This window comes from Rousettus aegyptiacus, unplaced genomic scaffold (assembly GCF_014176215.1).
Source record: "Rousettus aegyptiacus isolate mRouAeg1 unplaced genomic scaffold, mRouAeg1.p scaffold_m13_p_4, whole genome shotgun sequence".
NCBI classification, from domain to species: Eukaryota; Metazoa; Chordata; class Mammalia; order Chiroptera; family Pteropodidae; genus Rousettus; species Rousettus aegyptiacus.
The window spans coordinates 154901770-154918053 of NW_023416307.1; the positions used below are offsets into that span (position 1 = coordinate 154901770).

Consider the following 16284-nt stretch of genomic DNA (forward strand, 5'->3'; position numbering starts at 1 on the left):
GCACATTCACTCCGATCGCTGGTTCTGTCCGCGCATCCCCAGGTATCTTATCTACCTGAGCGCGTCAGTCCGCCTGGCTGTCTATTGGCCCGTGTGGATCCATCTGAGGTCCAATCCATCTTCCCTCTTCACCAGTGCGAAGCAGAGTGCGCGACGTTTGTCACGATCTGCGGTCGCCTGGAACCCACTGCGTGCTCGGAGCGGCCTGGGGGGCCGGCGGGGGCTCAGCCCAGGGCTAAAGTACCAATGTGGAATCCTGGGGCTATGAGGCAGCTGCTGAAAGTCATGATTTTCTCTTTGAAAGAACCACGTAAATTCAGACGGTTGACAATATATTGCTAAGAAAAAACGAGCGGTTGAGGCTAATTTGTGAAAAAGATTCCTTGTTTTGGAACACGAAACACACACACAAGCAACAAAACGACATGACATGACTTTTCTCACAGTTTCTAATACACATTCCCCATTTCCTTCTGGGCCCTCACTGACAGCATTCTTAAAGTCAGATTTCTGCTAACAGAAGGTGTAGGGAAGGTGGAAAATTCTCCTTTCCCTACTCTGGTTCTTTCGGTTGGCCAAAGAGATGAACAAGAGACTGACAAGTTCAATTTCGTGTGTATGGGAATCCCACATGCAGGTTCCAAAACAGAAAGGGAAAATGAGTATATAAGGCATTCCGAGGTAGGGATAAGGTAATGTGCCTTGAGACTTCAGAAGGTCATTGCAGGGAGAGCACTTGTTCAGTAATCAGTAGTTTGCCCTGCCACATAGGTAGGTCAAAAAAGATTATTTATGATAATCTCTTTTTGTTGGCAAAGCTCCACATTCAAATTCCTCTAGATAGATAAGGGGCAGGGGAGAAGTTTTTCTTGAGTCCACAGGGCTCAAGATAAATCTTTAGCTCAAAATAATCCACATACCACTGAGGCATATCTTGGGGTGGCTCATTCTGAACCCCCATAAGTGCAATTTCTGCTTTTTCAGTTATGCTTCTTGCCAGCTTTTGCAATTCCAAAGCTATTTACACATTTAAAAAAATTCATTATGGCAATACCTCACTCCCGATACCAACATCTGTATGTTTTCTTTTGCTGCCATAACAAATTACCACAGACTTAATGGCTTAGAACAACACTAATTTATCATCTCAGAGTTCTACAGGCCTCAAATTCAATGTGGATTTCATTGGGCTAAAATCAAGGCATCAGCAGGGCTGTGTTCCTTTCTGGAGGCTCTAAGGGAGAATGTGTCCTTGGTCATTCAGGTCATTGGCAGAATTTAGATCCCAGTAGTCGCAGGACTGAGGTTCCTGTCTTCCTGCTGGCTATCACCCAAGATCACTCTCAGCTTCTAGAGGCCACCTGAATTCTTTGGGTCTTTGGATGGTGGAAGATCTCGTCCACCCTCTTCAAAGCCGGCAGCTTTGAAGATGGAGTACCTCCCACTCTTTGAACATGCACTCCTCTTCTGCTTTTAAGGGCTCATGTGATTATTTTGAGCCCATGAAAATAATCCAGAATAATCTCCCTATTGTAAGGTCTTTAACCTTAATTTTATCTACAAAGTCCTTTTAGCCATGTACTATAACATAGTCACAGATTCCACAGACATCTTGAAGGGCCATTATTCTGCCTACCAGACTCTCCCTAGGAGTCACCAACTCCTGCCTCTCCCCAGCCCATTCCCTTTTGTTCTCCGGAGCTCCTTCTTTTCCCTGAAATTCCAACCACTTTATGGTTCCTGGAACAGGTCACAGCCTCTTCCTCCACCAGGCCCTTGTCTGTGCTTGTCCTTCCGACTGGAGCCCTCTTCCCTTCCCCTCCTCATCACTCCATTAACCCTTCAGGTCCCAACAATCAGCCTGTACCTGCCCCACCCCGCCTGGGCCAGCACAGCTCTCTGCAGAGTAATTGTCTTTTCCAGTCGGTCCCACCACCATCACCACCACCCTCCCCTACTTGTGAGTGGATGAGGGAGGAGCCAGTAGTGTTCTGCATATCAGAGGAGCCTGGCATCCACAATAGGGCTAGCAAACGGTAGGTGCACATTAAACCTGGTAGGTGCACATTAAACCTCGTGGTAAACCTCGTAGAATAAAGAAGTGGACCTGAGAGCCTGATGAAACTCAACTGTCAATGCCTTTTACTTCCCTGCCTTGGGAGGAACCACGATAATATCCATAGGATCAAGCATTTTGGAGAAAGCTGCAAAATTGAGATAGTCTAGCTGAAGCCAATGAGGACCTGTGTCCCCTTTCATTAGGACTCCCCTCTATCCCGCTTCCCTTTATGTGGGGACATCGGAGAGGCTGTGGCATTTTTGGAGTCCAGCCAAGAGGAAAGCGAGTTGGGGACTGTCCCACATTGGGTTCCCTGGGAAGCACACTCCAAGAGGGAGATCAGGATGTTTACCGGGGAGTCTTTTAAAATCAGCACCCGAGGAAGGAGAAAGCTGGCTGTGACAGGGCTGTCGCGGCCGAGGCAGACCCATCCGCCAGCCGACTTCTCGGGCTGGCAGCAGCAGGCCTTCCTGGGAGGGGGACGTGGACAGCACATCTGAGTCCACCACAATGACACACTTGGTTTGGGTTCAGAGGGACGTATTGAGGGGGTGTGCTCCAGCCCGCTGCATGGTCAGCTCATTGCTCCTGTCCTGGCGAGGAGCGGCCTCCAGAAAGCTCCTGCTGGGTCAGCGCTCCTGGTCAGGACACAAGTGCAAGGTCCTGTTGCACTTAGCACCTGCCCCATGGTGCCCAGTGCTAGAAAACCCGTGGGCCGTGGACCGAAAACAGGGTTTGAAATGTGTGGAGCCAGGAGCTCATCTGTGGAAAATTCTCCCAAATTATACGATATCTATGTGAAAAAAAAAAAAAATGATGAGTGTCCCCAAACTGAAAACAATCCAGGCCATTCATGTGACACCATCAATAACAAGTTAGGAGAGAAATAAGTTTTTTAAACTACCAACAATTAAAACATAAATTTCAATCAACCATATTAGAAGACTGAATTAATTATCTATATACTCTGTATGGAAAATATCTCCCCCCAAATTACAAAATCCTTATCCTATGTAGAGGCCGTAAGAGTGAGCAGCCAGAAAATGTAGGGGGAAAAGTATTACAGTAATGTATCAAGAGGTCGGCATGAATGTTATTGTTTTGGATTTTGCATGGTAGTATTTGTCAACTGTTTAACATTTGTAATTTGGCATGATTTCTCATTATTTTCACTTGTTTCTATTTTTGAATTCATGCTATATTGTTTTTCTAAAACAGAGACCTTAAAAATGCATAGGCCTCAGGACCCACTCAACCTGGATTCCTTATGGCAGAAGGGAGGGAGGAAGGGAGGGACAGCCCATTTTGGCGGGGGGGGGGGTTCGGCCCTCCCTCCACTTCTGGGCACCTTGAAGCAAGGGCTGCTCGGGAACCAGAGCACGTGTCTGAGACAGCACAAAGTTGAAGGCCACAGCCTGCCTTCCAACCCTCCTACCCCCACCCTCAGCTTGAGCCTCAAAACCCAGCCAAGAGGCCTGGCTGACTCTGCCAGATTGTTGCCTCTGGGCAGGTGGCCCTCCCTGGACCATCCCAGCCTGATCTGATGGCCCAGTTTTCTCCACCACACTGAGAGCCTCTGAGAAGCCCAGAGGAGCAGTTGTATTTGAGGGCAGGATCTTTAGGGAGAAGGGGTCATTTGATGGGGAGCAATGGAGCGGTCTGAGGCAGCCTGGGCCCCGCCTGCCCACTCATCCTAGGTGTTGAGGCTCTAAATGTAGAAAGGGGGTCCAGGGTCCAGGCCTGCCTGGGAGAACATGCAGGCCCAGGCTTGGCCCCGAGCTTCGGGCCATCCCCAGTCTGGCTGGCCACCAGGCAAAAAGGCATAGGTTGGGTCACCCGCTCTAGGTGGGAATCCCCTTTATTTGCAGTGGCTGACGGGTGGCCAGACGTTGCAGGTGGCCCTCGATTTGGACCAGGAGGGCATCCAGCATGTGCAGGACCCCAAGGAGCAGGGCTCGGTCTGAGATCGGGGTCCGCCGTTTCCAGGATCCAGAGGGGTCAGTGGTGACCTTCGAAGGCTGAGGACAGGACCGAGAGGCAGGAGTGAGAGCGGAGGGACAGGACGGAAGTCTGGTGAGGGGCAGCAGCAGAGCCAGGGAGAAGGGCCTGGGAAGGGGAAGTGAGTCTGCTGTGGGCTGGAGTGGCCATGCGGCCCGTGGGGGCTGGATGCGGAACAGGCGCATTAAAGGGCAGCGGAGGGTGGCAGGGACAAGGGGTGTGAGTGGTGGGGGCCGGCAGCAGGACGCCCAAATGGCTGGGGAGGAGGATGGGTGGGGTGGGCACGGGCCTGGGGGCGTTGGAGGGTATGAGTCTCCCCGGGTGTAAGCGGAGGTAGGAGGCCGTGGGGGACCGAGCAGTGCTGTGCTCACCTCGCTCTTACTGGCCTGTGGGCGGCGCCACTGCAGCACCTTCCGGCTGATCACCAGCATCGCGGTAGTGGTGAGTGTGACCCCGGCCACGGGGTAGATGCGGTTCATCCCCAGGCCTAACCAGCGGCCAGAACAGCCCAGGCTGACCCCGCAACCATCCAGGCCGTTGGGCTGGCACCCCCAGGGCTGTAAGTCCAGCCCTACCTGGTACCACAGGGGCCGTGACCACGCACGGGTCGGGGCAGGCATCGCCAGCAGGAGCAGCAGGAGCGGACAGGATGGTGCGCACAGCATGGCTGCTCAAGTGCTGGGCGGAACCTGGGTGCCTGGCAACAGGCAAGTGCCCCTCCCCCAGGGGGATGCTGGCAGAGGCAGCAGGTTCCAGCTGGGCCCATGGCCCCTCAGGAGGGGCAGCCTGGCCAGGAAATGCAGTAGGTGGTGGGGGTGGGCGTGGGAATGAAGATACAGTTCCCGGCCTGGGAGGCTTGGGGCCCAGGGCCGAAGAAGCACCTCCTTCCGCTGTCCTCTGCACCAAACATCCAACCCCTAAAATCCTAACCCTACTGCCTCTAATGCTTCTGTCCAGCACAGAGCTGTTCACTGGCCCCCTCTGCCCAGCCTACCTTGCAGTTTGCATCATGGCAGTGAGCGCTCAAAAACATGGGCCCCCTGGCTCTCTAAAGCCTGATGGCTCACCCCGGCTTGTGAGGTCTGGCGTGCCTCAGTCTCCCCTCCCGCCTGAACACACCTGCTGGCCCAGGAGCACTGTCCTTTACTCCTAGGAAGGCACTTCTCACAGCTGGAGTTTCAGTTCAAGTGTCACCTGCTCCCGGAGCTTCCCTCCCATGACCATCTTGGGCAACGCAGTCCCTTCTCTCTCATGTGACCCTGTTTATTCTAAACAGCTATAGTTTCTTATTTGAGGTCTGCCTTCCATTCTAGTACATAACCTCACTCAACCAATATTTGCTCAGTACCGCTAAGCCAGGCACCGTTCCTGGCGCCAGGACATGGGGTGACACAGAAAGCCCTGACTTCCTGGGCTGAGGTTCGAGGGGATGTGGGGAGGGCGGATGATTGGCAAACAGGGTGCAGGGCATTGACACACAGCGCAAGGCGAACAGCTGGGCAGAGGCGTGGCTCAGTGATGTGAGGGTGGGCAGCCTGCGCCCACTTGCCCAATACTGTCTGTCGCAAGCGTTTTGTGGCATTTCCTCATTGAATACCCGCCGAGGAACCCAGGAGGCGGTCCTATTACTGTTCCTGCTCTACTGATGAGACACGAAAAGCCCAGGAAGATTCTAGTGCCACCAGTCACCTGCTGCTGCCCACTAGACCACAGGCCCATGTGCTAGTGTTTTATGGCCAAATCAGCACACGCTTCCTGGCTGACCTGCCAATCTCAGATCTCATTACAAAGCCATTTCCCCAAGCAGATCAGTCATGCGGCCACTTCTTAATGCAGACCAGCAGTTCCTGTGAACACCTGCGCTTCCTCAGCTGGCTGCTCAGGTGTTCACAGTACTCTCCAGGGACTGCCTAGTGGCACCTGGCCCGCCCTGTTCTTTCTCAGGTGTCCAAGCACAGATCATTCCTGAGAAGCAGCGGATTCCAACTATTTTAAAACGGAGACACAGGTGCCGAGGGCTGCACGTGGCTACGGCGAAACTCAGACTTGGGTGCCCCTACCCGGGCCTGGTCCCACAGCTCTCCCTCCTGTTCTGCCCTCCCCAAGCCTTGTGCCCTGACTTCTGACTCCAGTTCCCACTTTGGGGCATAAGAAGGGTCAAAAGTCATGGCTGTGGACCTCCCGACCGCGCCGCCCCCCCAAACCACAGCAGAGCCCGGTGTTAGGCAAACTAGTCTTTATTCCTGAGGCTGGAAACAGGCATGTTCCCCACCATCCTGGCTGTGCCCCATCCCTGGCTAAGAGCACTGCACTTGGAGTCCTAGGACCTCCATCCCTGAGTTGTGGTTGTGTGCACGAAGGGGACTCCCGGGTGATATCCGGAGGCAGCGCAGGGGTGGGGGGTTCTCATGTGTGCCCCGTCACAGCCTCCAGAGGTGGGCAGTCTTGGGCAGTGTGGTCAGAGTTTGGTAACCTGAGCGGGCAGACAAGGGCAGTCCCCCGTCAGCCACCAAAGGGCACATACCGGTCCTCCCCCGACAGCAACCCCTGCCCCAGGAGCAGCTTCATCTAAAGGCAGAAGGGCCCACTGGAAGGACATCAGGAAAGGTGGGGACTTCCTGGAGCTGAAGTCAGTGTGGGCACAAGCAGGTCAAAGAAAGCTCCGTGGGCCAGAGGTCGGCTCACCAAAACAGGGCTGGCGGGGTTGGCCCGCGGCTGCTGGAGCACAAAGATGACAGCGTCATGGACAGAGGCAAAAAGGTGCTGCTTCGTGATGGATGCGTCGAAGAAGTGCCCGGCCTCGAGCTGAGTGACCACAGGAGCTGTCGGCGAGGACAGGTCTCTGGACTCGAAGAACCACCAGGAACCCCGGCCCCGCTCGCCAGCAAAATGCCCTGACCCATGTCACCCCAGATTCCACCCCGGAAGCTCCAGCTAAACCCCAGTAACTCCTGTCCCTTGACCCCGGCTTTCCAGGAGACCTGTGATCTCCGTTTTCAGAGAAAGACATTCTCCTTGTGCTTCCTGGAAGACTCTGGCCAGAAGAGTTCCGCCCTCTTCCCGAACCACTCCTGCTGCCCCCACCCCACGCACTGTGGCAGGCGGCCATGTACACTTCCACCTCGATCTCCCGGAAGTCACGGAAAATCTGCAGCAGAAAAGGGGACCAGATTCAGAGGGGGGCCCAGGGGCTCTGAGGGCAGACTCAGGCGGGCTGCGGAGAGGGAGTTGAGAGAGGCTCGGAGGGCTCTTAGGGTTAGTTATGGGGTCGGAGTAGAGGCTTGAGGGGGCTCATCCTCCCCCAGGGCCTTTCTAGGGGAGCTTCCCGCCCCTTACATTCTTCAGGCTCTTGAGGCACACAGTGTCCACGAAGGAGAGGGCACCCAGGTCCAGGACAAGGCTGTGGAAGTCCGGCTGAGGCAGGCCCAGGGCCCTCAGTGTGGATGCATCTGGAGCCTTGGCCTCTTCTTGATCATTGGCTGCCGTATCCTCTAGCTCATTCTCTGTGCTTACCTGCTGGGGAGCCAGACCCACTGCAAGGACCGCCCCTGAGGAGGTGAGGCAGGGACTACGCACAGACACGCAGCGACACAGAGGGTCGGAAGGGGGAGCGAGCGTGTAAATGTGAACTTAGACGGGGCGTGCAGGGGACACAGGAGGACGTGGCCATGGGAGCCTCCTGTGTGCAGACAGGAGGACACACAGGAGAGGATGCCCAGACTCAGGGCACGCACAGACATATATACCGCTGTTACCTCCTGGGTCCGGACTTAATACTGACACTCGAGAAGGACGGCCGCTGGGAGACCGTGCCCCACCCTGAGGTCAGCCAGGGCACAGTGGGTTGGGGGCCGAGCGACAGAGCGGCAGGGACGCATGCACACGTGTGCACACACAGACAACTCGGCACCCCACCTGGGCCTCTAACTGAGCTTGGTGTCTCCTTTGATCCCGTATTTTTTTCTGCATACCCCCACTCCCTTCCCTCCATCCATGAGACAGACTGTGGGGCCTTGTGCACTCTACAAATTCAAGGTCTTCATCAAGGCCTCAGATCACCGACAAAAAGCCACACACAGCATTCTATGGCACATCGCTAGAGATCTCTCCGGAGTATCTGACCCATCACCCCAGTGCACAATCGCCTTGAACCCACAGCGGCAAGTCCGTGGCTTTCCTCACAGGAAATACCTTGGGCACCCCCATCTCTGCAGCCACGGCTGCCCCTTCTCTCGCTGTGGGCCTCACCTTGGCCTTGCTCTCGATGTCACCGTCACCGGTGTTGACATTGGTGGAGACAGAAGTGCCCTTGGCGGCAGGACCCTAGGCCAGCAAAGGAGAGGGACAGAAAAGAGTTGTCCCAGCTGCCGTTTTAACGGCTGCGCCAGGCAGGCCTGGTGCTGCCCCCTGGCTCTGGGCAGGTGGGCGGGCCAGGAACCAACCAGCTGAAGGCTGTGGGGTTTTACCCAGCTTCGGGAAGGGCCGTAAAAGAAAGCGAACTATGATTCACATTGTCAGTGACTCAGGAAATGAGAGAAACACAAACCCCTCCAAGAGCCAGGACCTGCCAGGGGAGTAGAGCAGGAACTCTGGGTGCACCGGGAAGGGACAGGGAGAGAGAACGAGGGTGAGGAGTCGGGAAGCCAGGAGGCTGAGGGGCAGGCTGGGCGAGGCCGGCAGCGGGACAGAGGGCAGAGCCACTGGCTCAGAGGGGCCCCTGCCTGTTTCTTGAGCTTCTTCTGCAGTTGCTTCAGCTTTAACTCCTGTTTTCTGAGCAATTTCTTTTTCTGGGAGATGAGCTGGTCAACGTCCACACCGCACTAGAGGCAAATGTCGAGGAAGCGGATGAGGGCACTATGCGGAGGTGAGGGGCCCTCTGACACAGCCTGGGGCACCCGGGCCTCACCCTCTGCTTCAGCGCGTCACTGTAGAGCTCAGCATTGGCGAAGTACACTGTGGCCGAGGAGCGGAAGACCTTCACGCCTGGGACCTCCCGGGCCTGGGCAGGGGTCAGGGTGGGGACGGCTGAGCCCCCTCTCTCATGACTGCATCCTGTTTCCTGCCTTTCCTCGTGTGCCCCAGTGCCTGCCACCTCCCAGCCCTCTGCTCCCCAACCGGCAAGGGCACAGCTTGAGGCCCGTGTCACCCTGAGTCCTCATGCTGCTCCTGCCCGCTGCCCGGGCCCTCAGCTACCTGTCCAGCTTCCTCCAGGTCACCCCGCATCTCTCCCTCCCACCTCCCCTCCCCTCCTGCCACTACCTAAGCTAGGTTTCAGTGGCTCTTAGGCTTCCTCTTGGGTCTCTTCTGTCGCCCCAACCAAGCCTCCTCCAGCTGCCGCTCAGCCCAGGTCTCTGCTCGGCGTTCGGGCCCGCACGATGTGCTCCGCCCCCACCCCGTATCTCCCCTTCCGTCCAGCGGAGCTGCTCCCCTCATGTCCTCCACTCACTCTGCCCGATCGTACTGTACTCAGCCTTCAAGGCTCCGCGTCAGGGGGACGGGTTTGTTTATTCCAGAGCCTCTGCCTCTGTTCCCAGTGCTTGGCACAGAGGCCAGTGAATGACGGCGATTTGGTAACTCTATCCGGTCAGGAAACAGCCCCCCTGACACCCCAGTGCCCCAGGATGCCACCCCTTCAGCACTCCTGACCCAGGGCTGCTCCGCAGGATGGGGCTTGTTCTGCTGGCTCCAAGAGCGAGCCCTCCCCAGGTCCCCAGGTCTATCTTTGCCCACTCTTCCTCTGTCCCTTCCTAGCCTCTTGTCCTCAGAGCTGGGGGAGGGGGGAGGTGTCGCAGACCCAAATTCCTCCCTTGAAACTCCAAGGCCAAAGTGCCCTCAGCTCCCGACGTCCTTGTCAGGTGCGGAAGAGACTGACGAAGGCCCGTGCTGCCTCGGTCCCACCCTCCCTCCCCTCCTGCGCAGCCCCTGCCACTCACCTCTGAGTACTCTGCCACGTCTCTGTAAATATCTGTGTCTGGCACCTGCCCTAGGACAGAATAGTGGGGCCTGTGGAGGAGAGACGAGCGTGGGGGGCGGGGCACGAGGAGACGGGGCAACGAGGGGGTGCCGCGAGCCTGCGGTCACTCTCGCGATGTGGGAAGCTGAGAGGAGCCAGGGTGGACCTCATCCCTCACCAGCTGGAACGGGGGGATCGAGAGGGGTCACTCACAGCTGCGTGCGGACCACCACGAGCAGCAGGGAGAAGACCACGGCCACTGCCAGGCCCAGGTCCAGGTTCAGCAGAATGGTGGCCACAAAGGTCACCAGCCAGATGAGCTACAAGCAGAGAGTGGCAGTCAGGCTCCGGAGAGGCCACTGGGGTGGACGGCCCCCGATCCGCCCCGGGGCTCCCAGGCCTCACCAGATCCACACGATTTGCTGTCCAGAGGGAGCGTATGTCTGTGAACTGCAGCAGCATGCCCTTTAGGTTCACGATGATGGTGGCCGCCAGGACTGCCTGTCACGGGGGAGCGTCACTAGGGCTGCCGAGGGGCACCCAGATGCTGACAACCCTGACCCTCCCAGCATGAGTCGGCCTGACCTCAAGCACCTGAGCCTAACCTCAAATGACACTCACCCCCACCCGCCCCAGAAACCTGACAACGTGGACCTGACTGAGGAGGATTCTCATCCCTGGCCTTTGGCTCCAAACCTCAGCGCAAAGATCTCAGCCTTGAAAAACGGCGTGACCTGGTTCCCTGCCCCTCATCTGGGGCCTCGCAGACTGACCTGAGACCCTGGCCACGGCCCTCAAGCCTGGATGGGCGGGGGTTGGGGTGGGGTGGGGGGCTCACCTTGGGCAGGTCTTGGAAGAGTTCCCCAAGTTTGACGATGATGATGAGAATGAAGAGGGAGGAGACGGCTCCAGCCACCTGTGCGGTAGGAGTGAGCGGGTAGGTAGGTGGGGGGAAGCTGAGGGGGCGGGTGAGTGTGGGCGGGGTCACCCAGGCAAAGCAGTTGTGCACGTACAGATGCACAGCCCCGCCCACACCTGCAGCTCACCTGTGTGTTGCCCCCTGTGCTCTCCTGTACCAGGCTCCGAGACATGGAGCAGCTCACGGGGAAGCACTGGAAGATGCCCCCGATGAGGTTACTGAGGCCGAGGGCCACCAGCTCCTGGACGGGGGAGTGCAGATGTCAGGCGACCTCCCTGGCAGTGCCTGGTCACTGTGCCGCTGTGTCTAGGGCCTGCACGTCCCCAACCTCCATCCCCCTGCGGTAACCCCCGAAGACTTGCCGGCTCTCCCACCCACAGTCCCCCGCATGGTCCCGGCACATCTGTCTGCGGTCCTGCTGTGTCCCTCCTGACACTCCCACCCCTCAGGCTCTGGGGTCCCTTGTACGCCAGGTTGCCCCCACGTGTCCCCCGGCCCATCCCCCAGACCTGGTTGCTGTCCACCCGGTAGCCATGCCTCAGGCCAAAGATCTTCCCCAGCGAGATGGCGATGGCAAAGCCGACCACAGCGATGGTGAAGGCATTTCCCACGAGCTTCACGAACAGCTGGAGGTTGGGGGCCACTGGGGGTACCAGCCTATGAGGGACAGCTGTGAGGCCTAAGGAAGGAGCTGGCCTTGGCCGCCCAGCCCTCCCTGACCTCCAGGGCCGCACCCTGCAGGGATGTTGCCCACGACATCCACCCTGAATCTGTGCTTCAGGTCCACGCCATAGGAGATGACCGTGGCCCCGATGAGCTAGGGGCAGAGGACAGAGTCAGGAGAGGGAAGAGCTGGCATCGCTGTCAGCGGGGACGAAGGGGCAGGCCTGAGGCGAAACCTGCGGAGGGGCTCGGGGTGGGGGGCGGTGACAGGGTGAGAGACAGACATCACCATGTGGGGAAAGAGGAGATGCTGTTGGGGGCGGGAAGATGCCAACGCCAGGGCCCCCATCCCCGGGAACTCTCACCAGTGCCCACCGGGACAGAGCCTCACTTGCCCCTCCCCGCGGCCCCCCAAACTCCGAACCGTGAGCAGTTCCCCGGGGATCGGCAGGGGCAGCCTTCGCTGCAGCTTGCCATTCAGCAGCTTCACCAGCACGAGCACCACCCCGGCCACGACCGCAGTGACCACAGTGCCAGCCACGGCCTGGGGCAGCTTCTGGCAGACCTCCAGCACTGTCTGAGGGGAGGCGGGGTCACGGCCAGCACGCGAGGTCACGGGGCACAGCCCCCCCCGTCCCTCCTCCCGCCCTCACTCACATAGATGAGGGACAGGGGCCCGGAGAAGCTGCTCAGATGCAGGCCGAACACATACTTGAGCTGAGACACGAAGACTTGCACAGACGCGGCTGTGGTGTAGCCGCGGACCAGAGGCTCTGACAGGTAGGTGACCACGAAGCCGAAGTGGACCAGGCCCAGCCCCACCTGTGGGGTGGCCAGGGGCAGTCAGAGAAGATGGGAGATCGGAGCCCAGGGCAGGCGGGATCGGAGGGGCATGCGAGGAGGCGGAGGCCAGGGTGGTCAGACACAGGGGGACTGGCGGATGGGGTAGGTAGGAGTGGGTTTGGTGGTTGGGCGGGAGCTCCGCACCTGGAAGAGGCCGACCAGGACACTGAGTGCGGAGGCCAGCTGCACCCGGGCGGCGTCTCTGGCCATATGATTGACTGTGGAGTTCAAGTCCTGCAGGAAGGCCTCATCCGGGTACAGGGATTCCGTCACACTGCCCACCATCACCGACATGACCGCAAAGGTGCCTGCAGGGTCAGGGCATGTCTGAGGGGCAGAGGACACTGCCCTACCCTGGAGCCCTGGTCTTGAGGAAGAGGCCAGGAGACGTCCATTTCTAGACGAAAATCCTCAGACCATGCCATGCCATAGAGGCGGTGGGTGGTCAGGTAGACACCCAGACACCCTGAGCTCGGGGGAGGGTGTCTAGGAATGCTGGCCCCCTACCGTCTACCCCGCCCGCTCATGCCCATTAGCTCAGGAAGTTGGAACAGAGAAGGGGGCACAGCCTGCCTGCCTATCAGGCCTCTGCTAAGTCCTGGGCCCCTCGAGTTGCTTCACCCACCCATGCCCGCCTGAGCGAGGGCCTCTGGGTAACCTGAACCTGCGGCCCCTTGCTCAGAGGCCTAGTCCTGCTTCGGAAGGACACTTGGGCCCGTCTCCTGGTGGCCCAGCACCGAGGCTGCCCTCTTCCTTAAGTTCCCCTGCCCTGCTCAGCCCTCCCTCACCCTGTCCTCCATGGGGGATGGGAGCATCCTTCTGCAAAGCCGGGCCTGGCTCCACTCACCCACAGAGATGTGTCGGGAAGTACCAAACAGGAAGTAGATAAAGACAGGGTAGAAAGAGCTGTAGAGGCCAAACACGGGGGGCAGTCCAGCCAGGAGGGCGTAGGCCAGGCCTTGAAAGGATGAGAGAATCCCAGCCCTAGGTCATGGGCCATAGTTCCAGGGGCAGGAGTCATGGCTTCAGGATTTTTTTTTTTTTTTTGGGGGGGGTGGAGGGGCTTCAAGGCCAGGGTCAGGGTCACCACCCAAAGGCTAAAGGTATAGCTTCTGAATCAGGAGTGGCTCACCCTGTGGTAGCTGCATAATGGCCACACTCAGGCCAGACAACAGGTCACCCAGGAGCCAGTCTCGCACGGGATACTGGGGGAGCCAGGCCAGAACTGGGAGATGCTGGAGGAGAAGGGCTCGGGCTCGCGCGTGGGAGCACCTGGGGACATACGGGTAGGTGCTGAAGGACAGGGTCTACCGAAGTCCTGCCAGTGGCCCCCCGCCCTTCTGCCCGGAGCCTTACTGAAACCAGGTTCGCCACTGGGGGGCCCCGCTTGCCAAGCCCCAGTGCCCCAGCTCCTCCAGCTTCTCCTGGTCCAGCACCGGCCGTTCCACACGGTAGTCTCGCCTCCTCAGCTCCATGGCCTCTGTTGTGGCCAGCAGTGCCTGTGTGTCCCGTGGCCTGGGGTGGCAAGACCAGAGACACCATGAGGGCACCCCTCGCCCAACTTCCCCCACACCTTCACCTCAAACCAGAGTCATTCACTTGACTTTTTTAGGCCCCAAAATCTGGGTAGTCCCAGCTGGCCCCTGTAGGCCCCAGGCCCCACCCAGGCAGGGGCAGTCCCTGAACTTTGGCAAGTGAAAGCCTCTTGCTGGGCCAAAGTCTCCCACAAAGAGACAGCAGGATGAGCAGACCACACCTCCAGCCCAGGTGTAGCTGCTCGGCCCTGAGTGTTCTACCAGTCCAGATCCCAGACTGACTGCCCCTCCCAGCCTCCGGCCCCGAGCCCTTTGCTCTCCCCCAGCCAGTCCCTGTCCAGTCTCTGAGTCCTTATCCAGCTGCCCAAGAGCCCAGTGCTGGCTGGCTGAGAGCACAGGCGAGGAAGGGGGCCAGTTCTTCAGGTATACCCCTCTTCAGCTGAGACTCTCCCCTCTCAGGGAAGGAAGGTACTGGGGCTAAGATTGCTCCTGGTCCTCCAGCCCCAGGGTCCAGGTTGTAGAGAAGCTCAGCCTAATCTGGGAAAGCCAGCAGATGGCTCTCACCTGGAGAGAAAGGGATCTATCTCCCTTTGGAATAGCAGATCTCACCGGACAGGAAAGTTTTCACCATCCATGTAAGTTCTGTCCTGGGGAGAATCTCTGATCTCCCCAGAGGCTCCCACCTAAGAGGGGGTATGATCTTACTTGGGAGTAGGAGATCTGTGGGGAAGGAGTTCTTTCCTGGGGGAAGCTCTCACCTGGGGGGAAGCTGTCGTGGAAATAGATCTCACTTGGGAATAGGAGCTCTTGGAAGGGGGAGCTTTTACCTGGCTGGAAGCTTTCACCAGCTGGGAAAGTTTTCACCTGCCAGGAAAGATCTGCTCTGGAGGGTCCTCTCTCCCCAGGGAAGCTCTGACCTAGGGGAGGCTCCCACCTGGAATGGGAGAGAGCTCTCACCTGGGAATAGATCTCATGGGGGGGGGGGCGCATCTTACCTGGAGGAAAGCTCTCCCCTGCTGAGAAAGCTTTCACCTGTCAGGAAAGTTCTGCTCTGTAGGCAGCTCTCTGATCTAGGGGGAGGATCCCACCCAAGGTGCAGGAACTCACCTGGGAAAGGCCTTTAAACTGGGTGTCCCGGTTGGAGGAGGAAGTGGAGTGGGAGCAAAGAAAATCTCAGAGACTTCTCATTGCTGTCTCACAGAGATCTTTGAGCCCCCCTCGCCACTCCTCCTTGAGTTACTCAGGTCTTCCAAAAGGACTTCCCCCCTCCACTCCCCCGCCCCGAAGCACTCGAGCTTGGAGGGCGGGTCCTAGACCCTTGGCCCCTCCCTCTGGTAGAGCACGGAGGCCAGAGCCCAGGCGCTCATCCCATATCAGTAGAAAGGCTGGGTGGACTGAGGTCCGCGACGTGGACTCTCTTGCAGCGACCTCCTGACACCAGCGCGCCCGCCGGCGCACCTCCTAGGCCAGGGCTCCTCCGCACGCGGCCGGGTCCCTGTTGCGCCAGCTCCCTCCCCCATCCCTCGCTGCAGCTGGGCAGCCGCCAGCAGAAAATTGGCAAAGAGGTAAACTGAGGCGTTGCAGACATGAAATGGCTGCTCCTGATTTGGCGGTACCCTTCCGCGGTAACCCAACACGGCGACTGCGCGGGGGCCATGGGGCAGCCCGCGCCTCGCAGACACGCACACGGATACCGAGAACCGGGGCTGCGCCCTGCACTCACCCGGACGCTTCTGACAGCCCCATAGCGGGAAAGCTGCCAGGTGCAGTCAGCCCTAACAGCTCCGGCCGCAGGACGCTACGGGCCGAAAGGCGGGGCTGGGACGGGGGCAGGACCTGCGGCGCGCACCTAAGGGCCAATCCCCGGGCAGAACTGGGAAGGCTTGGGCCAATCAGCTTGCTCGGGCGGGGCCTAAGTGTCGTTCCGCGGGCGGGGTGAGCCCGAAGGAGAAAGATTTAACCCCTTCGTCTCCTGCTTCCTGGCTCCGGCCCCACAACGTAGCTCGCCCGGACTTTCTGCCTGTGCCGGGTGGAACTACAGAACTGGGACCCGCGGCTCCAGGTCCCTGAGTGGAATGCGGCTGATACCAGGTCCAGACTTGTTGCGGAGGATCCTCACGGGATGGGAAGGGAAATCCCCAGGTGACAGGATGCCTGGGGGACCGGCTAGGAACCAGAGCCCTAGCTCTCCCTTAGGGCGGGTATTCGGGTCCAAGGGGCCGTCCCCCTCCGAGGGCGCCACCCTCAGGCTTTTTCCAGGCAGGACACTGAGACCATAGGTGCCCAAAGCCTCCCTTCAACTCTGGACACCCAG

At 58.7% G+C, this 16284-nt stretch overlaps 2 protein-coding genes across 9 annotated transcripts; both read right to left on the minus strand.

Moving 5' to 3' along the window:
- Positions 1–14: 14 nt before the first annotated feature.
- Positions 15–5453, minus strand: TMEM89 (transmembrane protein 89). The gene is made up of 2 exons (XM_036218985.1): positions 4429–5453; positions 15–4077 (listed from the first exon to the last, which is right to left on the minus strand). The coding sequence occupies exons 1-2, from the start codon at positions 4720–4722 to the stop codon at positions 3901–3903; spliced, it is 471 nt and encodes a 156-aa protein (XP_036074878.1). The 5' UTR covers positions 4723–5453; the 3' UTR covers positions 15–3900.
- Positions 5454–6278: 825 nt separating this feature from the next.
- SLC26A6 (solute carrier family 26 member 6) lies at positions 6279–15805 on the minus strand. 8 transcript variants are annotated; one of them, XM_036218982.1, is made up of 21 exons: positions 15694–15805; positions 13792–13950; positions 13568–13728; positions 13283–13393; positions 12580–12743; positions 12250–12414; positions 12017–12169; positions 11664–11746; positions 11439–11586; positions 11057–11170; positions 10849–10926; positions 10416–10511; positions 10224–10330; positions 9991–10060; positions 8964–9056; positions 8779–8877; positions 8306–8380; positions 7394–7573; positions 7151–7205; positions 6743–6879; positions 6279–6530 (listed from the first exon to the last, which is right to left on the minus strand). In XM_036218982.1, exons 1-21 carry the CDS (start codon positions 15714–15716, stop codon positions 6516–6518), a joined length of 2286 nt encoding a protein of 761 aa, XP_036074875.1. In that variant the 5' UTR covers positions 15717–15805; the 3' UTR covers positions 6279–6515. The 8 variants fall into 8 exon arrangements, with proteins under 8 accessions (XP_036074875.1, XP_036074872.1, XP_036074873.1 ...); XM_036218979.1 differs by lacking the exon at positions 6279–6530 and adding an exon at positions 14798–14904 and having other exon boundaries at positions 6640–6879; positions 15694–15746; XM_036218980.1 differs by lacking the exons at positions 6279–6530; positions 15694–15805 and adding exons at positions 14798–14834; positions 15078–15659 and having other exon boundaries at positions 6640–6879.
- Positions 15806–16284: the final 479 nt, after the last annotated feature.